Here is a 25,739-nt window from a genome sequence, read left to right as displayed (position 1 = left end):
CAGGGCTTTTTCTCTTTTGCATGCTTAACCAATATCTTCTCACTACTACTAAAAAATAGGCAATATAGAACGCCCGAAATAGGCAATATAGAACGCTTTAGAGGCATCCTTAAAGTGGGGTGCCTTATAAGTATACATGACACCTATTTGAGGCGTTTTATATCTAATACAACACTAAACACCTATCTTGGATAGGCGATTATTATTCTATGTACAAAACATATATATATAAAAAAAAAAAGAGAACTGACAACTTTCGAAAGGCGTTCTATATTTAATAAAAAAAAAGGAGCGCCTATCTTATCATCATCATCATCATCATCATCATCATCATCATCATCATCATCATCATCATCATCATAATAATAATAATAATAATAATAATAATATCTACATTCTGTAAATAAAATTCCACTATGATATGATACATTAAAATTAAACTACAAATTACATTATCTTTTTTTTGATAAAATTTGACAAAATTAGCTAACTGATACATTTAAGCTACAACACACATAGGATACCATCATTGTTTAATCAGAAACTCAATGAGCTACCTTGTGATCATCATCCTCCAATTAACATCCTGAGAAAAAAAAAAATTATTAGCATAAATCAAGCAGCAAACACTAGTACAAAAGTGACCTTAAGTAACACCAAATAGTAACACTTTTTAAGTTATAAAGTTAATTGAATATAAGTAACACCCATGTAACACTTTAATTTTATGTAACATTTGGTTGTAATACTTTTATTTTAGGTACCACTTGATTGTAACACTTTAATATTAGGTAACACTTGATTGTAACCCTTTGATTATATATTTCTATGTAACATTTTTATCGTAAGTCTTGTACCACTTTGATATTGGTGGTTGATGTTCAAAAATAATAAAAGATAAATAAAAACAAACATTCTTATGAAGTATTTGACTTCTCTCTTTCCTACATACTCTTTCAATTCCCAATTCCCTGTTCCGAGGTCTGAGGTCTCAAATAAAAACTCATCAGTTTATCACTCACACCCCACCAGTAATCCGACGCCGACTCCCACCCTAGCCAACGACGGCCTCGCCGGCCACCTCACGTCCCAACCCAATGGCCAATGAAGGTGGATACCGCACAAGCATACGGGTTGAGTACTTGAGTGACAAATCAACAATCTACACGTTCGTCATCAGCCGTATGTCGTTCTAGTATTCCTGACGGTCGTTGCTACTCACGAAGTGGGTCGGACTTTTTGTTTCAGGTAATATATAAATTTTTTGTTGGTTCATTTGATTATTGATATGTTGTTGTTCAAATTGAGGGGTTTTTTTTTTCTTGTTCCAATTGCTTGATTTATTTTTAATTAATTATTAATTAAGATTTTCGATTGTTAAATTAAGGTTTTTTTTTTTTTTTTTTTTTAAATCTTAAGTCTATTTCAGATTTTCGAATTTAGATGGCTGAAGACATATTTGTTTTTTTCGAAGATCGATTGTCGAAGAATTAAAGTAGGGTATTTTAGCAATTAGAGCTTAAACTTTTAAATTTTTCTGTATTATATTATAGCTAAATGTAGGGTATTTTACTAGAGAAGTTTGCAAGAGATTAAATCAGTTTTAATTAGTTGAAGGTAATGAATTGAATTGGTTAAAATTAATTAAAATTTTAAAAGATTGAAGAAATTTTGATTTTGATGAGTTTAAAGTTTTTTTTTATTATCAAAATTTTCAGATTGACATTCATATTAGTTGAAATAGTTATTTGAATTAGCAGTAGAGTTTAAAGCAATGGTTGAGTAGTAGAATTAGTTTGAATGTATGTTGAGTAGATCATCCTTATTGGATTCTTTTGTTTTCATCAGTTAAATAAACTGAGGCACATGCTACTTACATCTTGAAAACCTTTACAAGTCAAACGGAGCCAAACTTTAGAGAACTTGGGGTTTTGTTATTATAAAATATTTGATCGGAGAAACCTTGTGCTTTTTGTAGACATGGTATAATCGAGCTTGGTCCACCATATGAGATAGTCAGCTTTAAACAATACTAGGTGCTAATTAGCTAATTTAACTCTTTTTGATAATGTAAATGATTTTTTTTATTATGTTCTTTGAATATTTCATAATTAGATTCGGCATTGAATTTAGGCTGCCATGACAGGTTTTTCTAATTTCTATGTAGTAGTGCAATACCCTGCATAACTGTAGTTCTAATTTTCATCTGAGTTTGTTGGTCTGTGCAATTATATTCCCGCTTATCATGGTTTTAATTCTCTTCCAATGAGAATGAAAAGCAAGCATGTAAGTCTCTACTTTCAGTTTTATGTTACCACTTATCTGGTACCACATCTTACTGTCTTCCTGCTGTGGTGTCTATTCACTTTGTTTACTATACTTCTCGTGAAGCCTGCTCATTCACGGACTCATGGTAATATAAATGAAAAGGGATGTTATTCAACTTCCCAGGCTTTGAAATCGATCTAATAATGCAATGCATCTAGTGGATATGCTTGTGCTTTATGCTGATAAATATGCTACACTTATTGAGAGGTAATAAGAGTGATGCATTGTATATCTATGTTGTAGGCTAATAAAATTGTGTTCCCCTTCCATACCAAAAAAAAGTTATTCCTAATTAATTTTCTTCTCTTATGTATCTTACATCTAGGAATGCAAGAGTTCTTTTGAGTATACTGAATCTTATGAAAGCACTGTGGCAAGGAGCTGCTCAATACTTTTATATTTCAAATAATAATAATAATAATAATAATAATAATAATAATAATAATAATAATAATAATAATAATAATAATAATAATAATAATAAAAATAATAATAATAATAATAATAAAAATAATAATAATAATAATAATAATAATAATAATGATAATAATAATAATAATAATAATATAATATAATAATAATAATAATAATAATAATAATGATAATAATAATAATAATAATAATAATAATAATAATAATAATAATAATAATAATAATAATAATAATAATAATAATAATAATAATAATAATAATAATAATAATAATAAATGTTACTTATTAATTTATAAGGTGTTACATTAGTTTGCAAAAATGATACATAATGTCGAATAAAGTGTTACAATATGATTGAAAAATGTTACTAAAGATAATTAAGTGTTACATAAGAGGGTTTGTAGTAACACTTTTAAAAGTGTTACCATATGTTAGCCAAAATGTTACATAATACCTTAGGTAACATGGGCGGATATATCACCCGTTAAAGTGTTACCTATGGTCTATAATAACATTTTTACCACTTTATGTAACATTTTTTAGGTGTTACTTAAGGTTAGTTATGTACTAGTGAAACCAAATATTTAAGATTCAATCACGAAGAACTACAAAATAAATGTCACCAAAATCATCAAACACGCTAATTTACATTACATAAAACATGCTAAATTACAAGAACATAATCAAATTTCAATTTAAAAAAAATAATCGAACTTCTGCTATAATTTTAATTTGCTCATTTACAAGAACAAAATCGAAATTAAAAAAAAAATACAAATGCACAAAAATCAGTCGAAATAAACTAATACAGTAAACTGTAGCCCAAAAAATCCGATAGAAATATTACAACCCAGTTATCATAGAAACCCAGGAAAAAAAAACCTGTTAAACAAAGAAAACCTAGAAAAATAACTAGCAACCTCATCAATTATAACTGATATGTGATTTTCAACGATGATACGATAAAAATCCATCCAAAATCAACAAATTCAAATAAAATAAGCAACAATACATACATTTACAAACTGTAAAAGCCAATTCAACTTTGACAATAATCAATTCCAAATCTTAATTCTGCAATGAAAATCGATGCTCATCATATGGAACCAAATAAAAGAGAAAGAAACTAGCCTATTTGCCGGATCCGACAATTTCAAGGCCAATACCATCGTCAGGGAAGAGTATGGCGGTGATGGTATAGCGGCGAAGAGGGGAGGAGGCGGTTTTGCCTCACCATTGTTAAAGCCCCAAATCCGAGCTTTTTGTGTGGAGGAAGGAGATGGGTTTTTTTGCCATTAAAGGAGGTCGTTATGGGGAAATAGAGTAAGATCCATGGGAGAAAAATGGCTTGGGTAGAGAAGAAACATGGAGTCCTAGCTAAGGGATAAACTATTTACTCCAAAATTAAATGTAGGTCCTCTAAAGGATGCCTACTAGCTAAAGTCATGGATGATGAAGAGGATGCAGACACAAATTGGAAGAGAGCAAAGAAAGAGAAAAAAGATTAAAGCATTGCTTAACTTTCAATTATAAGACTTAGTTTTAAATTTAAAGTTAATTTGTTTAAGCTTTATTTAAATTCCATCAACAATGTGACTCTAATTCAGGCTCTGAACGAACTCTCCCTCTTCCTCCTCATCAGATGAAATATCAATTATAATTGGGGTTGGAGGTGGATTTGGATCAGAAATCTCAATAAAGAAACTGTCAACAGTGTTGTTACTCTCTTCCACCGCTTCTCCCTATTCTTGCTCTCCATTTACCCCTGATTGATTTCTCGTGGAAGAAGAACTACCTAACTGATGGCTAGAAGAAGGGGGATTATTCCCTACTGGATTTTCATAGTAGTAATCTAGATAAGGAATATGCATACGTTGACAATGGGTTTTCTCGACCCTAATAAGATAAGTAATGAAGAATCGGTAATCTGGATACCAATGACCAAAGAAATCCTTATGCTTAGAGTAGTTTGGAATGTTCCTTGGAAGGTAGAAATAAGAGAACTTTTCCTTAACAACAAGATATGGAGGCTCATGCGGAAGGCAATGAACGATCATAACAGAGAATGATTAGGGAGGTCATAAAGTTTGTTTCCAAGGACGTTACTTATATAGGAACAATAGTAACGAATCTTCTCCACATCGTAGGGGTGTTAATTGTTTTTCTTGAATAGAGTACCAATTTGGGTGTTTTTGGAAAGGAAGTTCGACATCCTGTAAAGGAAAAGACTTAGAAAAGAATTACCTTATCCAAAGAAAACAAAAGAATACAGTTCTTGCATGAATTAGGTTAGTTCAATGTTCAATCAAACAATTTTCTTATTTCTAATCACATAATTACATGCTCACAAGCAATTCATTCACATGATTAAACATCACAACCTAAATATTAATGCACACAAAAACATGATTATTTCTAACTTATATGCCCAAATTCTTTCCTACCCAATATCACCAACATGCTTTAAAAAGCTTTTAACACATAATACTCACCTCAATTTTTGCTTTCCTCCAAAATAAACAAACAAAAAATATTTTGACTCCTCCTTTAAAATACAATTTTCGAAAATAAGCTTTGAAAAAGTCCGAAAAATTTTTGCCCCTTATAAAAAAAAAAAAATTGGGATGTCCTTATAAAAAAAATTTTGAACCTTCTCAAAATGAAAAAAAAAAAAAAAAAATTCGGTCCTTCTTAAAATAAAAACAAAATAAAAATAACACACTTTAAAACCGCTTAATTAAATAAGCACTAGTCCAAGTTTTAAAATAAAACACTTTAAAACACATTTTTTGTTGTAGTGGTAATAAAATCTTAACCAAAGCTCTGCTACCAATTTGTAACACACTAGAAATTCCTTTCCTTTAAAATACATGTTTTGCTTAGTTTAAAACTCAAAACAGGAAAATCTAAAACATTACCGCCACCGTGAAAACGACTAAGGCAACTATCAAAGACACACAGCAAAAACTATCTTGAAAAACATTCAAAACGACTCAACTTAAAAAGTCAAACAAAGTAAAACAAAGTCAATCTACAACTTGGAACCATTGTAGGCCCTTATCAAAACCGAACCAATTCAAAAACCTTTGTGTTAGTCTCACAAACATAATATAATAAAATAATGAAAGCAATAAAAATATCATAAACTTATGGAAACTAGCATGATTCGCTCTTTACTCATGTCCATCATGAAAATGCTTCATCACCTTAAAAGCTTTTCTTTACTTGTTTCCAATACGTTCCAAGAGTTTTGGTGTGTAATCTCTTCCACTTTACGTTATTTATATATTTTAGACTTGGTGATGACTCTCAAACCATAATCTTTCAATCATAATAATTATTCAAACAATCAAAAATACTAATTTAATTCTTAAATAATTAGTGACCACATAATATTTAATGTTGAACCCTTTTTAAATCTACCTCGGTGTTAAAGACACCTTAAACGCATTATGTGCCACAAATCCTATCCCTGGGTGTTGAAAACACCTTAAGTGCACTAAGGCACCAAAGTATAATTAATTCCTCGTGTTCAAAGACACTTAAATAGCTCTTTCCTTTTTTTTTTTTTTTTTTTTTTTTTTTTTTGAGGAAAAAATAGCTCTTTCCTCATGATTTAAGTATCAATAAAAATTATATGAACCATAATAAAATTCCTTTTTAATATTCTAAACCAAATTAAACATTTGGTTTAATTAAACATGCTCTATATCATACCAATAATAAAAGTGTGGTTTATATATAACATGCCAAAATAATTATTTCCAATCAATAACCCATCACAAATAAATCATACTTCATATTTCAATCACTAATATCAAACAAATCACAATTTCCAGTCATAATCTAGCATGATACTATTTGGGATTAATTAATCAATCCTAGCATGTTACTACATCATCAAAAATATGCTAAGTACGCAAACGTACCTTGAATACGATCTTAAAATTGCCACGACTAATAGAAATCACTCACTTCAAAGTTTCCTACAATCCAAAATCATAATATGGCATTAAAATCTACGCTACACAAATTTCCAGCAATATATACTCTTATTAAACCACTCGTAAAACAAGCTGAAAATTAATTTAAAACCTTATACTTTAATCCCAATTAATAGGTAGTCAAAATTCCTTCAAGAAACTTAATTTTTAGCTTACTAACAAAAATTCCAGCAATATTAATTCATGAAAACTTGATGTAATTATACTTTAAAATCCTCAAATTAAAACCCTCAAACTAAAGGTTTAAACCACCCTAAAACATATTCCTTCAATAATCAATTATTTATAAATCTAGGGTTTCAAAATTGGGGCTTTTTAATTAAATTTAAAATCTAAAAATGAATTCACATCATACTTAAAATCAATCATCATAAAACCATCACAAAACTCATAATTTAAAATTAGATCTAGGATTAAACAAGAGAAAAATATAAAGAATAAATATTTTTTTTTAAGGGAGGCCGAACAGCAGCAGCCACCACATCACGGCTGGGCTGCTCTCGCGCCCTGCCAGTGCCGCCACAGCTGCTGCCATTGCGCCGGTGGCTATGGTGGCGGCCAGTTGTGTGTGGTGGTGGCCGGCTGTGCAAAAAGAGGGGAAGGGGAAAAAAAGAAAAACAAAAAAGAAATAAAGGAGAAAGGAGACAAAGTTTACCTTGGGACTTGGGTATTCTTCACTCTGGGCAACGTTTAATTTTCCCAAGTGTTGAATATTTATATCCCTTTCTCTAGAAACCCTTTTTACCTAAAATTTTCTTTTTAATATTTCCTAATCCCTTTCCTAATAAAACTTTACTAAAATAAAACTTTTCTAAATTAAATCCCAACTTAGTAAAATAATTAATTAAATAAAACTTCCTTTTTTAAAATATTTCCAAACTTATTTAAGATAAATAATAAAAATGCCATAAATAATTCATTTTAAATTATTTAAATACCTCACAAAATAATTATTAATAATAAAATACATATAAAAATACTTACATTACGTGAAGTTTGTCGCCGTTGTCCGAGCATTTCATGATGGCTGGAATTCTGCTATTCTAATCCAGCCATATTGTATTATGGGGACCAAACCTTTTTGCTTTGGTTTTACAACCCTTGGTGTGTAAATTCAAAGACGCTTTTGATGTATGTCCTCAGGCTTGGTATTTAGATGATGGTACTTCGTGGTGGGGAAGGTACCGGAGTTTCTAAACTCTACTTTGCATTGTGTACTTGTCCTCCTAGTACTTTTGAGGTGGCTCAACGCACTTTCGACGAGGCTCTTCTATCTTCCATGGAGTGTATCATTACTGATTTGGGGCTTGGGTTCATTAGTAGAAAAAAGTAAATGGCAAGCGGTTCAAACCCTCTAATTGGAAGCGATTTTAAACCGCATGGGCTAGGGGTTTCCCATTGCCAATTTAAATGTCAAGCAGTTCAAATTTTCTTCCGATTTAGAGGTAATGGGAAGCGGTTTTGGTGCCAAACGGTTGCCCATCACTAGTAGAAAAATATAAAAGGACACCGGTTCCAAAACCCTCTATAGCACCAGTTTTGAACCGGTGTTCATTTGAGGATGCCAAAAAGTAATTGTAGGGAATATTTCAAGCATTATCCCAAACTTGAACCCCACTGTGATCATACACTAAAGTACGGTGGCATTCAAAGGGAAAGAAGATAGGGCAAAAGAGTCGCCAATAAGTTTTTAAGAACTTGTAAACCGTTCACGAGGTGAAAGTTACACCCCTTAACGATCCAAGAGATCGTTAACTCCAATAGGTATTGAACCATGACTGGTAGTTCGGGGATGAAGGTAACAATCTAACCTAAAATAGATTGAACCTGCCCTAATAATAGGCCTCTACTTTATTCTGATCGTATTCAAGTGTGCTTTCTGACTAACATGCAATCAATAGGTTTAACCCTAAACCTGTTTATCTATGTTGGTTGAATATTAATGCTAAAATAAATCTATTATTGGCGATCACTTAAATTATAATCACATTAACCCTAAACAAGATTATTAATTATCTCATTAAGCGTGATTACAAGTACTAAATTCCCTTTAAACATGCATACAAGGCGTGACCAAGCAATGACAATAAATATAATCAAGCAACATAATAATCATAATATTCATTATAACAATTGTAATAATAATTATATGAATCAATATTAATAATCATGTTGAGGCATAATAATAGCAAGACCCTAGGCATGATACTAACAAGATTAGTAACAAACCCTAGCATGTTACTAAGCGTTGAAAATCAAATATTAAACCCTAACATGATACTAACATTCATAAATATTGTAAGAACATAAAAGGCATCATACTTTTAATCATACTTGATATTAAAGTTACCCTAGACATGATACTAGGAATTTATTGTTGTCACCCTAAACATCAAATTAAGAAAAGCATCCTAACATGATACTAGGAATTATAATAACAACCTAAGCATGATTTCTACATCATATATCAGTAAAACAATTAAAGCACTTACTTGGATGCCTCGTACCTCTTTCTAATAACAAAATACACGCGTTAGTAACTTCATGGAAAATATTAAAACAACAATTAAATTAAATAATTGAAAAAGAGATTTGGGACCAAACCCTCAGAAATTAAAACCTTTCACGTCTAGGGCGAAGGCAACTTCGAACTTGGCTAGGTGTGTCTAGGTCTTGTGAATGCGGAATTTTGTAAAAAAAAAAGTGGGTAGGTTTAGAAAAGAGAGAGAAAAAAGCTTTAGCTTTAAGAGAGAAGAGAAATTGAAACTAGAGAGTTGATGATTGTAGATGATTCCAAAACGGAGTTTTTAGGAGGCTATTTATAGAGAAAATCAGCCAAAAAGATAAAAAATCGAACTAGAGATCTGACATGAAAAAACAGAGTTAGCGCCAGACGCTAATGCTAGCGCCATGCGTCAAGCTTAGCTCCAGGCGCTAATGCTGGCGTTAGGCGCTATCCAGTTTTTGACGCGTTTTCTAAAATCAGATAGAAATTAACCGTACAGAAGGATAAAATCGTATTTTCCTCAAAAACACTCATTTATTCTGATTAAAACTCTAAAAAGTCAATTTATCAATGCTAATTGAATTAGGAATGAAAAGAACCTTCTAGAAGAATCTAGAAGACAAAAACCATTCCTAATTGCATTAGGAATGATAAATCCATATTAGGCCCTCCCCTAGATCATTGGGCCGCATACAAGGTTTAAACCGGGCCCAGTATAGTAATTTGGCCATAACTTCCTCAATATTCATCGGAATTGGGCTTATAATGTATCGTTAGAAAGCTCTTTTCAAACCCTATCCAACTACACCACTATTGGACCCATATCATGGACCAACCAAACTGGATTGGCTGTTTTTCTTAAAATAGATTTTCAAAAACAGAGAGAAAAGAAAAGAAATTAAAACTATCCGCAACACTAGACTTTCCACACTTTCACTTCATTCAATTATCATTCGACATGAAAGGTACTCATCACCGGGTTGGATTTTGGGGAGACACAAATGGGTGTCTACAGAATCCCCCACTTTGACTGAGTTTGGAGAAACGCAAGTTTCGAAAACAAAAGTCAAAGTATCGATAGGGACGGAGAATGATTCAGAATGTTCTGCAATCCCAAATCATTCTTGTAATGCCGATACCTGCAAACTAGCGTTAGTTAAACAGATAAAAGAGTTAAGAAACGCGTATCTTGCACCGTGAAGCACACTCTCTAGAGGTAACCAATTTGTTGTTGTATTTCTGTACTTTTGTATTTTTGACGACCTCCTGCAAGCTAGAGAATGTCGTCTAAAGACTGCTACGCTTGTAACTGTCTCCAATTCTTCCATGATAGACTTCTTCAAGCTAGAGAACCCCATCGAAGATTGCTTCGCTTGAAACGACCTTCTAGTATTTTGTGACCATCTTCCGCAAGCCAGGGAACATTGCCGAAGAAATCCTCGCTTGAAGCTATCCTCATTCGTTGCGATAATATTCCAAAGAAATTTACCGACGACCTACGCTTGTCGATCTTTAAAAGCTCGCTTGAACTTTGCTTCCGTTATGCTTGTACGTCGGCACTTTTGCTACTTTTGAACCTGTATGTCGGTGCCTTTAGCTGAATTTTGAACCTGTATGTTGGTGCCTTTTGCTGAAAGAACCATTATGTCGGTGCCTTGCTAAATGAACCAGTATGTCAGTGCCTTTTGCGATGAGCCAATGCATAGGCGCTTTAAGCTAACTGAGACGATCTTTCATCAGGTCGATCACTTTACGTAATGGTAATCAAGCCGATTACTAAAATCATGTCAAATTTCTTAGAGCGGCTAACTGGCATACCAAGGATCCTAAAACATATTGCAAGAGGTTGAAAAATCCGTACTGAGTGACTGAGCGTTGCGGGACTCGTGTCGACATCGGTCCTTCACGGGGAACATTGCTCTATCCGGCTTTTGGAGGGTCGTAGAGGTATACTTTATTTCCTGTAAAGTTTAACTCTAAGATTTAGTTAGCACTTGTTGATAATTTTTGCCTTTTTGTAGATCTGGTTCTACGAGTACTTTCCCTCCGCTGCGCCGGCGAGACCGTCGTCGCGCAGGTTTCCAGTTAGTACTTCCTGGGGAGGCCGCCGTGTGGGGATGTCCACAGTCTATGTCCGAGATTGGATTATCTCGGTATGGTTCTTTACATATTTGAAAATTTTGTGATACCTTTGATAGATTCTCGTCTGATAGGCGTTCTTTGCAGGAGTCTGATGTGTTGTACCGACCGTGGGTCGACTTGACAGTCCCTGGGCTAGCCGCGCTGTATTCTGTTGAGCGTCGCTATTTCTTGGGGACCTATGGAGCGATCGCGTATCTTGGGGAGAGGGTTTCTATTCAGCATTCCTCAAATACTTTTGTCGTTCCTACTCCTCCACCGCGTCACATGTTTAATGTCGCGAGGTTGGTGAGCATGTCAGAGGGAGTTGGTATCCCTTGGTGATCTTATACGATCTCTGGGCGGTGCTATGAGGAGGAGCTACTGCCGTTGTTAGCTCCAGTTCCTATACCTGCTGAGGAGGTGGCGGTATGATTTTCAGCTTTTACCTTTCGTTAAGTAGCCCCCAAGTAATGCTTTACTGACTTTGACTTGCTTTGTCAGGGTGGACCTGCTGAGTTCGTGCCACCTCGTATGTCCATCCATTATCAGGGGACATACGGGCCAATTGAACAGATGATTCCTCCGGCTCCTGTGGGCGAGCGCTTTGTGGAGCGGTCGATTCCTCGTCACCATACTCGCGTAAGCTTATTTTTTGCAACTTTTGTCCATATATATTATGCATGTTTACTAACTTACTTCTTTGACAGTTCTCACGCGAGGTGATCTCCGCGATGGCACAATGCATAGATGCCTTTCGGAGCCAGCTCATCCAGATGAGGAACGTGGCTACATGTCGTCGAGACGATGCCGTTCACAAGGTAGCTTCCCTTCTTATGTTTTTGCATTACCGCTTCTATTTTGCATATTTCTAATCTTAGTTTCTTTTGCAGGGTCAGCCCATTCCTTCTCGTACCCGTACGAGACCTAAGGTGCGGAGGGAACCGGCGAGGTCTAGCTCGAGACGTCGCCGCACTGGTTCGGGTGGTCGGGGCGGTCGTTCTGAGGCTGCCCGTATATTGAGGCGGTAGAGGACTCAGGCTCTTCATCTGAGGATGCACATGCTGCGTTGGTAGGCCAGGGAGAGGCTACCTCGGCTCTTAGAGGTGGTGGGATGTACGAGGTCGGCTCATCATCGTAACAGGCTCTGCAGCCTCAGCCTCATGTTGATATTGGGTGGACAGGTCCTGTGCTGAGTTTTCCACCTCCCGAGGAGACCGGATCTGGAGCTAGAGCAGGTGGAGATGTTACTCCTCGTACGGCACATTTTTATGAGATGATGGGTGTACGTCCCCCGGCGCCGTAGTTTGGTCCTGTGCTTTTTATTGTTTTATTTTGACTTTGTATAGAACTTTGCCTTTAATTAGATTCAATATTTAGACATGCTTGTTGTAGGGAATATTTCAAGCATTACCCCTAGCTTGAACCCCATTGTGATTATACACTGAAGTACGTTGGCGTCCAAAGGGAAAGAAGATAGAGCAAAAGAGTCGCCAACAAGTTTTTTAAGGAACTTGTAAACCGTTCACAGGGTGAAGGTTACACCCCTTAACGATCCAGGAGATCGTTAACTCCAATAGGTCTTGAACCATGACTGGTAGTTCGGGGATGAAGGTACAAATCCAACCTAAAAGAGATTGAACCTGCCCTAATAATAGGCCTCTACTTTATTCCGATCGTATTCATGTGCGCTTTCTGATTAACATGCAATTAATAGGATTAACCCTAAACCTGTTTATCTATGTTGGTTAAATTTAATGCACAAATAAATCTATTATTGACGATCACTTGAATTATAATCATATTAACCCTAAAAAAGATTATTAATTATCTTATTAAGCGTGATTACAAGTACTAATTCCCTTTAAACATGCATAAAAGGTGTGATCAAGTAATAACAATAAATATCAAGCAACATAATAAATAATCATCATAATAATAATTCTAATCATGTTAAAGCATAATAATAATATCAAGATCCTAGGCATGATACTAACAAGATTAATAACAAACCCTAGCATGTCACTAAGCATATAAAAATCAAAGCTTTAACCCTAACATGATACTAACAATCATAAATATTAGGAAGAACATAAAAGGCATCATACTTTTAATTATACTTAATATTAAAGTTACCCTAAGCATGATTTCTATATAATAACATCAATAAAAACCATTAAAGTACTTACTTAGACGCCTCGTACCTCTTTCTAATAACAAAATACACACGTTAGTAACTTCAAGGAAAATAATAAATAAAACAATTAAATCAAATAATTGAAATAGAGATTTGGGACCAAACCCTCAGAAATATCAAACCTTTCACGTCTAGGGCGAAGGCAACTTCGAACAATGCTAGGTATGTCTAGTGCTAATGTATGAGGAATTGTGTTTGTAAAAAGGGTTGGTTTAGAAAAAGAGAGAGAATCAAGAATTTCTTATGAGAGTTGGTGTATGAAACCGGAGTTTTTAGAAAGCTATTTATAGAGAAAATCAGCCAAAAAGATATAAAATTGAAACAGAGTTCTGACGCGCATAAAACTGAATTAGATTCGACGATGGCAATTAGCGCCAGGCGCTGAAGGTTAGCGCCAGGCGCTAATGCTTAGCGTCAGGCGCTAATAATCAGTTTCACGCGTTTTTGTTTTTATCATATCTTTTGATCCGAAAGTCCAAATAAGGCATATAATATGTCGTTGGAAGGCTCTTGAAATCTACTTTCCAACCCAATTAGAATCAGATATAAATATTTTGTAGATAAAAATATATGGACGAAATAGTGGAAGGGTGTCAGTTTTGGATAGAGTTTCATGTCTCATCCATATCTTTTTCGTTAAAAATCGGATTTAATATTATAATATATCATTGGAAAGATAATTTCAAGATCTATCCAACCATATAAAATTTGGATAAAGATTATGAGTCACAAAAATAAATCTGAATATATTCCACTTCGTACAAAACAAGGATTCTCAAAAGGAGTAGTTTTATTCAATTTCAAACTCTTTAAAATATAATTATCAATCCTAACTCCATTAGGATTTAAAAGAACCTTCTAGAGTATTCTAGAAGACTATAATCAATCCTAATAGCTTTAGGAATGATAATTAATAATAGGCCCTCCTCTAGATCATTGGGCCACATATAAAAACCAAATCGGGCCCAGTTTAGTATTTTGGCCAATGTTTTGGGCGCTTTAAGCTAAGTGAGACGATCTTTCGTCAGGACGATCACTTATTACGATTGTAATCAAGCCGACTACTTAATCATGTCAAATTGCTTATAGGGGCTAACTGGCATATCAAGGAACCCGAAATTGTTGTATGAGGTCGAAATAACCACTCTGAGAGGCTTCGAGCTCTGTCGCTGCTGAAATATCTCTGGCGCCAAGAATTGGCTTTGTCGCCAGACGCTGGGATCTAGCGCCAGGCGCTGAAACCTATTGTCAGACGCTAGATGTTTTCGTCTGGTGCTGGAGTAGGGTCTTCCCTATTCTGCTCTTGCTACCGCTGGAATGCACCTGTATTTATCTTCGACTATAGGACTTTGCTAATCTCTTTAATTATTTTAGGGTTGACCTAAGGTTTAATGTCGCTTGACTCATTGATTTGACATGACTCAAGGTATAAACTTAACTCGCTGTGATTGACTCGAGGATGACTTGACTCAAAGTGTTTGACACATGTTTTAGACTCAAATCAAGGTGATATGACACGACATGAATCAACGTGTACATGACTCGTGTGTGAATTGTATTGTGATCGTGGGACTCGAAAATGCAAAAAAGCAAAAAATTTCCGTCATTTTTGTGGAGGGTACTGACTTTCTCCTGAAAAAGAAAAGACACAAAAAAGAAAGAAGCGAAGTTTTTGAAGGTGCATGTTGAATGAGCTTAGTCAAATGTCATTTAATACTATCTCTCAATGTGCAAGGTTTAACCCATCCTAGGCTATCTCAATTGTTGACTCAATAATGAAAGCATTTGGGTAACTTAGGCACGGAGGCTAAGCACTTCATACTTCGTGATGCAATGACAATTATGATTGATGAGTGATGTTGATATGACAAGGCATGCTTCAGCGTTGTGTTAAGATTCCATGACAAAGGATTCCTAAGGGAAGTATATTTGGTCATGTATGTGTGTAGTGTGTGAAAGTGACGCTAAAGTTAGGCCTCAAGGGCTAAGTGTGTGGAAAGATATTATTTGTTAAAAGAGTCAAATGGTGGTGACTCTTAGGCTAGGTAAGCTAATGATGTAGGGATCAAGCCCCCAATTCTAGCTCTACATGGATAGGGATGAGCATAGGAGATCCCTTGATATGATCATGGTGTAAGTGTGTGAATTTGAATATGAATGCATTTTTATTACGGTCGCACCTCGATGTGAGGTTGCCTACGTATCCGTTAGGAATCAGGCTGAACGTAGCTCTAGCCGAACCTCGCACAAGTGTGTGTATACCTCAAAAAGGTCTTTTTAAGGGTTGTAACGTGGTTAGGCTAAAGGTTGAAGAAGAAGGGGATAAAAGCTCAAGATCCTCGATAAGCCCCCAAGGTGTGCAACTTTTTTATTGAATATTTGTATTTTCATGCTTGAGGTTTTCTACTCTTTTTTAGCTCTTTCTTTTGCTTTACCATTTATTTCATTTTTATAAGTGTGGGCAATCCCGATCATGCGGTCTATCACTCACTTGGCATTCATGTTTCTCAGGCACGGTACCGAGCACTCGATAAGAGGCGCAATCTGAGACGTGTTCATATCAAAGATATTTTCATATCAAAGACATTGGAACACTTACCCATTTGTACACTTTTATTTATTTTTTTTTCTTATTTTATTTATTTTTTGCTATTTTAATCTTTTGAAATCACTCAAACTTTTTATGAAATTGAAAATTGCATAAGTTGCACACCATCCCATCCCAAAGTTAGGTAGATGGAGGTTGAAAAATGAAAGGTTTATCGTTAGACAAGGCTCAAAGTGGTTTATGAAGAAAGGATGGTAAATTAGAAAGGTGAAAGGCAATATGATGTGGCTACAAGGGGTGCCTTAAATCATTGGTATACCTTGTGCTTAGTTTGACATGGAATTATTTTTTTTATTTTTTATTTATGTAATGCAACGCAATGATCATATGCAAGAAAATAAATGCTCATTTTATTAAAAGGAAAAAAGAAAGAATCTACAAAATTAAATTCAAGGGAAAAGAAAGGTGCCTATGCTAGACTTATTGGGGGAGGGAAAAAAAGAAAAGGAAAAAGAGGTCATGAAATCTTGTCGTTGAAGCTCGCCTCTTGTCTTGTGTCGTTTGCTCCGACATCATCCGGTCTTCTCGCTAGCTAGAGGCAATGGGATCTTATTTGCCTCTATGAGATCTTGAATGAGGTTTTGAAACCTGTAACATTCATCAGTGGTATGACCGTTTCATCGATGGTACTTGCAATAGGATTTCGGATTCCATCTCGAAGATCGATTTTCTGGCGTTGGATCCTCGGTAGGGCCAATAGGTTTGATTAATCCTCGATCGTAGAGACGGTCAAAAGCAGCATCGTAGGTTATTCCAATGGGTGTGAGTTCTCTCCTGGGTTTCCTTTTAGATCCTTGATTGTCCATGGCTAAGACACCATTAAGGTCAAAGGTACTAACATTATTACTAGAGTGGACGTTTTCGGAAGAAGAAGGATTGTCGTTCTTCTTTCCTTTCCAGCCACCGTGGTTACTATTGTTAGTAGCTTTTTGCTTTGCAAGGTCATCTTCGATTTCAATACCGATATCATAGACGGCCTTGAAAGTATTCAAATTATGTTGATACTTTAAATGCTTCGAATACTTCTCTTGGAGATTCTTGATAAACATCCTCACAGATTCTTTTTCAGTGGGCACCTCAATCATCTTAGCGGAAGTTTCCCTCCACTTATTAAAGAAAGAAGTAAAGTCTTCATTCTCTTTTTGTCTTAGCATCTCAAGTTGTCTATAATCGGTTTCAACTTGAATATTGCACTTGTACCTATCAATGAAAGCGTTTACTATCGATTCCTAAGTTGAGGTTTTCTCCTTGTCAAGGGAGAAGAACCATTGTTGGCAAACGGTTTCAAGAGATAGAGAAAATGTAGAGGGAAACACTTTCTTATCAATACCCTTAACACTCATTATTGTTTCAAAAGCTTTTAGATGAAAATAAGGGTTGTTAGTTGCCTTGAATTTCGGGATGTCGTTGGCATTGAACTTATGCGAAAGAAGTTCTTTTATCCACCAAGACCCCTTGTGAACTAATGCCCTGAAATTTATAGTCACTAGATAGCTTGCTCAATCTTTCTTGCATGAGGTTCATTTGTTGTTGCTTCACAGGGTCATCAATTTTGAGGGTTAAAGCCTTTAACACCTCAGTCACGTTAGTCAATTGACTCCTAAGTTCATTAACTTCCTCTTGAGTTGCCATTATCTTTTTAGCTTTCCTCTTTTGATGAATCGGTTTATCAAAAAGTAATACTTGAATAAAGAGGTTATCCTTGATTAATCGCCCTTCTCTCCTCGACCAAGTACTGTGGAAAAGGAATTTGGGGGTATTCATTGTTAATTGTTTGACTCAAACTTTATTCAACATGCAATGGATAAAAGAAGGTAGAAAAATGAGGGTGGTGATATGAAGGGATCATGTAGAAAATGGAAAGGTGATGTGGGTGGAGAGATGTGAAAAAATTAGGAATAGAATGTACCCCCAACTCAAATTACGGAAAACCGACTCATGCATGAACCTAAGACATGGTCATGGTGACATGTACAAAGTGTGTGTTAAACTAGTGAGTGTAGGTGACATTTTAAGACTCGTGTCATGACCATGTGGCTAGACTATGTGACTAGACTCAAGCAAAGACTAAGTTAAGACTTCACGTATATACATTAAATTGGACAGGATGTGGTATTTTAGTCATAACTTTTTATCTGTGACTTTGATTGGGATGAAACCAACGCCAAATTAAAGATAAAACTCGGGGCTATAGATCCATAGTTAGTACGACCCGTAGTTCTTTCTAGAACTCGGGCTATGACCAAAACAAGATGACGCTTGTGCAGTATACGGGAATAAAAATCCGGGTTGACTTAAAGGGACTATGACTCGATTTAAGGCATATTTTTAAGCTAAAATTAATTAATTAATTAAACAAAGTCCTTTAGTCATTAATTAGTTTATTAAGATTTATTTACAAACACAAGTCAAAACAAACGGTTAGTTTAGTCACATAATAAGTATGCACACGTAAGAGATGCACAAGTAGTCACGTAGTCACAACATGATGCAATGAGTTTGTAACCTAACCCTGGCTCTAGTTCTCTAAAGTTCGGGATATGGGTTAGTCAAAGAGGGTCCATGGTTAATTGTCCGGATGCACCGCGCGGAAGCCTAACCGTGAAGGGTTGGCGCGAGTGGATGGAACACCGCGAGTTTAGAAAAACTCGCTTCCATGGTTTGGTGAATTCAACATTCTCGGATGTACCCTTTGTTGCTCATAATGGAGCATGAATTCCTAGAGGGTTATGTCCATATGTAGAACACATATGGGTTTCAGAAAAGTGAGAAAAACTCAATCAGGAAGTAGGATCGAGCGAACAATGCTAAAAACTGGTCGAAATTAGAACGCATATTTCTGGCTTGGTATTGGAAGAATTTGGCGCCAGCAAACAGAGATTGGCGCCGGCTTTTGGCTTTAGCGCCTGGCGACAGAGCTGTCGTCTGGCGCTAAAGTCAAAATACTGGCGCTAATTTCTGTTCGCTGACGCTAGTTCCTACATGCCTCAGCAGCTTTCTGTGCTCGATAAAATTTTCCAGTTTCGTGCAGTGTTATTTCGATCCTAGTTGTGAAAGATATTTCTCAAATTTCCCACGTGTAAAAATCCTATGTTTTAACTCATTAAGGATGGTCTTTCAAATGAGATCTTTTTTATGTATATGACAATAATGTTAATCAAAATTACGCACATGAAATACTTAGAACTTTTCGAGTCTCATCCACTCATTCTAAATCATTGCCGAAATAAATTTCAGGAATTAAAATAGAAATCCTCCCCAGTGGAGTCGCCAAAAATTTTAGGGAATATTTCAAGCATTACCCCTAGCTTGAACCCCACTGTGATCATACACTAAAGTACGGTGGCGTCCAAAGGGAAAGAAGATAGAGCAAAAGAGTCGCCAACAAGTTTTTTAAGGAACTTGTAAACCGTTGACAGGGTGAAGGTTACACCCCTTAACGATCCAGGAGATCGTTAACTCCAATAGGTCTTGAACCATGACTGGTAGTTCAGGGATGAAGGTAAAAATCCAACCTAAAAGAGATTGAACCTGCCCTAAGAATAGGCCTCTACTTTATTCTGATCGTATTCATGTGCGCTTTCTGATTAACATGTAATCAATAGGATTAACCCTAAACCTGTTTATCTATGTTGGTTGAATTTAAAGCACAAATAAATCTATTATTGGCGATCACTTGAATTATAATCATATTAACCCTAAAAAAGATTATTAATTATCTTATTAAGCGTGATTACAAGTACCAATTCCCTTTAAACATGCATAAAAGGTGTGATCAAGCAATAACAATAAATAGCAAGCAACATAATAAATAATCATCATAATAATAATTATAATCATGTTAAAGCATAATAATAATAGCAAGATCCAAGGCATGATACTAACAAGATTAATAACAAACCCTAGCATGTCACTAAGCATATAAAAATCAAAGCTTTAACCTTAACATCACTACTACAAATTGACCCTTCTGCCACAAAATTATGTGTGGCACGAGTTTGAAATTCCCATGGCAATGATATTTAGCCACGAGAATTGTATCGAACAACTCCCGTGGCACAAGTGGCCGTGGCTAGGTTATGGCCACGGGAAAAACAATGTTGTGGCAAAACCAATTTTTTTGCCACGTTTTTTTACGTGGCTAATATTAGTACTTTGCTACAAGTACAAATGTGGCAATTAGGATATACCTGTGGCTAAGGATCTCAGTGCCTCAACCATTAATGTGGCAAAGCTTTATCATTTAGAGTAATTCGTGTTCTATATATAGTAATTTATATTTGTCATGTAGAGTAATTCATGCTTCTTACGTCAAAATAAATAAATAAATCAATACAATTAAAACAATAAAATTTCATTAATAAATAAAGTAATGTCAACATGAGTACTTGCTTACAAAAAAATGTATGCAAAGTAAAAGCTAAATTCAATCCTCCTTCGGTACATTAATTAATTTGAAAAAATAAAAAACCAAAACTTCATGTTTATCTCTAGCTTCATGATCAGTAGTAAGATTCAATAGAGTTCATAACTTCTTTCTACCTACAACAATAACAGAAAAAAAGGTATTAATAGATAAGCATTAACAAACATAAATCATGTGCAGTATCATTAACATATTTTTAGAGCACAACAAACCACATTTTTGTCCGTAACTAGAGATGTAATAATACTCCATATATATATACACACACACTAGGCATTACTATAAATTGTGTGTTCTAAATAATAAATAATTAAATTGTTATATACACTAGACATATAATTGTACAGTAAAGCAAAATTGTGATAGAAGAAACGGTGTACTACATAATTATTCATTACCTCCTATCAAAATTCTTTCTATTTACTAAGAAACACTAATAAAAATTTTTAAGAGGGAAAAATACGAAAACAGAAATTTAATGCCAAAAAAAAAAGAAGTGATCAAGATAAACTAGAATATTAAACAATAAATCACTAGAGTTGGTCTATATGATTATTATTTGTCTACTTAAGAAGATTTTCTATCAGGTACTAGTCTAATTCCTAAATAGTATGACGACAAAAAACTAATTTGAAGTAATTATCAAGTTATCTAAATGGAATCATATTAATCATAATAAAGATTATGATAATTAATTATATGATATATATATATATATATATATATATATATATATATATATATATATATATATATATATATATATATATATATATATATATATATATATATATATATATATATATATATATATATATATAGGTTCATACTTACTTACCTCAACTTGATGAACCAGTAGAACTATTGGAATCATTACTTTTAGAATCATCTAAACCATAACCTTGAAGTATATTTCTGAGTCTGTTCTCCCATAATTTGTTATTAGCAGAAATTTTTTGATCCACCTCATTCCTTGTTGCTTCGACTTCCTTTTTGGCAACCTCCACATCCATTCTTGCCTTTTCTGCTTCTTTTCTAGCATCTTCAGCTTCCTTTCGAGCTTCTTGGACTGCTTGCTCAGATGTTTTTCTTACTTCAATCACCTCGTGAGCAAGATTTATTTTTTATGGCTTAACACCAAAATGATTTGTAATACTTCTACCTCGCCCATATGCACACAAATATCCATGAGTATCTTTACCAAGTACTTTCTCAATAATTTGTTCATCAGTGTGGTTATTATGCCCTTGGTCTCTATCCTCTGTTAACTTTTTCATCTCAGTCTAAAAACAAGTACAAAATAATTAGAGCAAGAATGTTATGAATTTATTTATTAGATGATAACAAATGAGCTTCACTACCATACCTTCACTCGTTTCAACTTCATTATTGCCATTCAACTAATCTGCATTTCTCTCAATCCCTTGTATATCTAGTTTGTAATCATAAAAAAAAAATAATAAAGAATTAATTTTGTTTTTCTCAATTACCATAATGTGAAAAAAAGGCTTCAACCTTCATCTAAACCAATGATTTCATGATTCACATTCAATTGGTCCTGACAACTGATGACTGCATTGAATAACATATCATCTTTGATATAAATTAAATATTAAGCCATAAGATTATTCAAGCAATTCATATAATCTAGTACCTTGTTCAACAACTTTCATGGCTTTTGAAAGTGATTTGAATTTTTCATCTCCTACCATTGCTTGTTGTTGTTTTTTATTCATATTCAAAAACTTAGCCTCAGACATTGGTGGAATAATTTTCCCTTTTCTTGACATTTCTTTTGTTGTGCAATGCTTACCCTGAAACATGAGTTAAAGAAGATAATAAACTATTGACTATGTTAGTATAAAATTGGTAATTATGAGTAACTAATATAGTACCTTTACTGGTATTGCAAAGTGATCCTCTTTTTCATATTCATCCTCTTCTATATTCATGTTTTCTTCTTCATCGCCAGAGGAAGGAATATAATCTTGATCTTCCTTGTTCACAGACTTACCCTTCCTTGGTTTTTTCTTATTTTTTTTGCTGTCTACTAAACTTGTCATGGAAGCAACAATTCTCTTTATACCCAAGGATTGCATTCTACACTTGTTAGCCTGAATCCTTAATAGCCTGTGTTGTTCATATTCATTTTCTTGATTTGTTTTTTTTTGAAGTATTCCTACTAACTTTTTCCATCATAATACCTGCTCTCAAAAAATGTTAGCTATAAATAGATTCACTGATAATAACATAAATATTACCGTATAACAAAGTATATAAATAAAAAAAACATAATACAATATGATAGAGTGCAAAATTTCCAAAACAAGAATAAAAAAGTATCAGAAACTCAGAAAGCATAAAATAGTTGGTGAAAACATACTATTATAGAAGAGTATTTCACAAGCCCAAGAGTATTTCAAAAACTAATTCGTATTAGTCAGTGATGAAAACCAATATAATTATGTCAAGGACCTTAAATTATAAGTACTTTATTGTAGAAGGTAAGGTTACTTGCACTAATCAAATTATCCTACACAATTGAAACAATTTTACATAAAATTTATACACTAAATTTAAACCTCATATCAGAACCTCAACATATATTTATATATATAAGAAGACATTGATAAGAAAAATGCTCATACATAGCATATGATATAGGTATAAATAAGAATTGCAACATGGTATATAGTATAAATGTCTGACCATACATGTCAAATTTACTAAGATTATTTAAATCAAATTCGGAGAGAAGTGGTCTAGTAGTAAGACAACAAATAAGATAAAACAACTTGTTTATATGATTTTTGGGATAGAACACTCTGTTTGGTATCTAGTTTAAAACCCTCTGTTTGTATATAGTGTTACCGCCTAACTTGTAATATAAAGATTCATGATTAGCTTTAAATACAAGCTATGGGTGATTGTTCATTCTTATTCTAATGAGCAGCAACTCCTTATTCAGTACAAGTTTATGAACAGACAACAAGGGAATGAAATTTAAAAGTTGTATTACGAGGCTGACTCTATAATACTAAGCTCTAAACCATTTAAGAATTCTACCTCCAATTGAAAACCAGAGACCAGCCAAGATTAATAATGGGCATCTCTAAAAATTTTATCAGCTAAGATATATACATTCAATAGACATCAAAGGAAGTGAAAAGCAACCTAAAGTGCAGTACATATTGAAAAAAAAAATACGAAATCATAGCCAACATAATAGACGATGCCAAAATTATTCAACACAAAAATTTCCACAATTCTAATAATGTAGCCAGATTTTGTTACTAACATAATTGAAAAATAAAAAATAATAATTAAAAAGAAAACCATCATCTAATTCGTATGACCCAAAGCAATCCCATGTAAGCATTAGAAGTTAGAAACATAATATATCCATTATGTAAAGGTAGGAAGGAGATGTGACTAATCATATGCTTATCGGAAACATAATTACTGGCTTCTAATCTAAGATTATCAAAATTTAAAAATCTCATCATGCCAAATAAATATAACCCCAATTACAAGCACTTAAACCTCATCATGTCACACAAAAACCTCAGGCTTATATATAAAATACAAACCAAAAATTCAAATATATACAAGTACTAAAAGCATATAAAACAAACAAATCAGATTGATAATCGAATAGTTCAATAGCATTCAAAGATTAGAGAACTATAAATTATATTGGGATAACCTAAAATCAAAAATTTAAAATATAAAATCCAGAATAAACTTACCTCGAATATGCTTTCCAGAGATCTACAGACCAAAGATTTATCAAAACTCAAAAAACACTACAACAATTCAAACCTAAAAGCATAATTGGGAGAATTATGAGTACAATTGCAATTAAATTTTAAACCAATGTCAAAATTATCTGAAAAATTGGAAAATATATCTTTTGTGCATACCGAAAGTAATAATGATTGAATAAGTATTGAACATTAGACGGATTGATTGCCAATAATCACCATTGAGGGATTGAGAAATAGTGTAATTTTTTTAGAAGAGAGAGAAAGATAGAAAGTAAGAAAGATTTTTATATCTTTTAATTTTTTATAATATGACCAAATTGAAGACGTGTAGTGGTGTACTGGTGTGGCGGACTTTTTTTTAATCAAGCGGGAGATTTTTATTTTGACACATTTTAATAAGCGGTTTTTTCTTAAAGTAAAATTTTAGGTGATTCAATTTGCCACATAACAAGGTTTATTGTGGCTATGTTTGTAGCAGAAAGTACATGTTTTCCACAAAATTTTTGTCATGTGGCAGAAATCCTATACTTCAAACTAATTATTGTGATTAAAGGAGTTTTCCTGTGGCAATGTAATATTTTGCCACGAATAAAAATAAAATGTGGCAAAATTTGTGGCACAAGAGTTAAATTGTAGTAGTGCATGATACTAACAATCATAAATATTAGGAAGAACATAAAAGGCATCATACTTTTAATCGTACTTAATATTAAAGTTACCCTAAGCATGATTTCTATATAATAACATCAATAAAAACCATTAAAGTACTTAATTGGACGCCTCGTACCTCTTTCTAATAACAAAATACACACGTTAGTAACTTCAAGGAAAATAATAAATAAAACAATTAAATCAAATAATTGAAATAGAGATTTGGGACCAAGCCCTCAGAAATATCAAACCTTTCACGTATAGGGCGAAGGCAACTTCGAACAATGCTAGGTATGTCTAGTGCTAATGTATGAGGAATTTTGTTTGTAAAAAGGGTTGGTTTAGAAAGAGAGAGAGAATCAAGAATTTCTTGATGAGAGTTGGTGTATGAAAACGGAGTTTTTAGAAAGCTATTTATAGAGAAAATCAGCCAAAAAGATAGAAAATCGAAACAGAGTTTTGACGCGCATAAAACTTGATTAGCGTCGACGCTGGCAATTAGCGCCAGGCGCTGAAGGTTAGCGCCAGGCGCTGAAGGTTAGCGCCAGGCGCCAAGTCTTAGCGCCAGGCGCTAATAATCAGTTTCACGTGTTTTTTTTTATCATATCTTTTGATCCAGAAGTCCAAATAAGGCATAAAATATGTCGTTGGAATGCCCTTGAAGTCTACTTTTCAACCCAATTAGAATCAGATAAAAATATT

At 33.9% G+C, this 25,739-nt stretch overlaps 1 protein-coding gene and 1 long non-coding RNA gene across 2 annotated transcripts; one reads left to right on the top strand and one right to left on the bottom strand.

The window, feature by feature from the left end:
- The first annotated feature begins 11,903 nt into the window (after positions 1–11,903).
- LOC145634636 (uncharacterized) lies at positions 11,904–12,713 on the top strand. Its single transcript, XR_014113455.1, has 3 exons — positions 11,904–12,030; positions 12,099–12,209; positions 12,282–12,713. It is a non-coding gene; the product is annotated as an uncharacterized LOC145634636 (long non-coding RNA).
- Positions 12,714–20,600: 7,887 nt separating this feature from the next.
- Positions 20,601–24,644, bottom strand: LOC145634635 (uncharacterized). The gene is made up of 5 exons (XM_081686043.1): positions 22,515–24,644; positions 22,274–22,433; positions 21,986–22,051; positions 21,458–21,902; positions 20,601–20,735 (listed from the first exon to the last, which is right to left on the bottom strand). Exons 1-3 carry the CDS (start codon positions 22,716–22,718, stop codon positions 22,020–22,022), a joined length of 396 nt encoding a protein of 131 aa, XP_081542169.1. The 5' UTR covers positions 22,719–24,644; the 3' UTR covers positions 20,601–20,735; positions 21,458–21,902; positions 21,986–22,019.
- Between the last annotated feature and the right edge of the window lie 1,095 nt (positions 24,645–25,739).

This window comes from Chenopodium album, chromosome 6 (genome assembly GCF_948465745.1).
Source record: "Chenopodium album chromosome 6, dcCheAlbu1.1, whole genome shotgun sequence".
Lineage (NCBI taxonomy): Eukaryota > Viridiplantae > Streptophyta > Magnoliopsida > Caryophyllales > Amaranthaceae > Chenopodium > Chenopodium album.
Note: the sequence above shows the minus strand (reverse complement) of the source record. Positions and strands in the feature narration are given on the sequence as shown.

Bases quoted from the DNA above. Each gene is read 5' to 3' on its own strand.
- LOC145634635 (XM_081686043.1), bottom strand. From the start codon at position 22,718: ATGCAATCCTTGGGTATAAAGAGAATTGTTGCTTCCATGACAAGTTTA. The intron at 22,434-22,514 runs GTACTATATTAG...CTCATGTTTCAG, and splicing joins ACTTTGCAATACCAGTAAAG to GGTAAGCATTGCACAACAAA. The intron at 22,052-22,273 runs GTACTAGATTAT...ATTACAAACTAG, and splicing joins CATGAAAGTTGTTGAACAAG to ATATACAAGGGATTGAGAGA.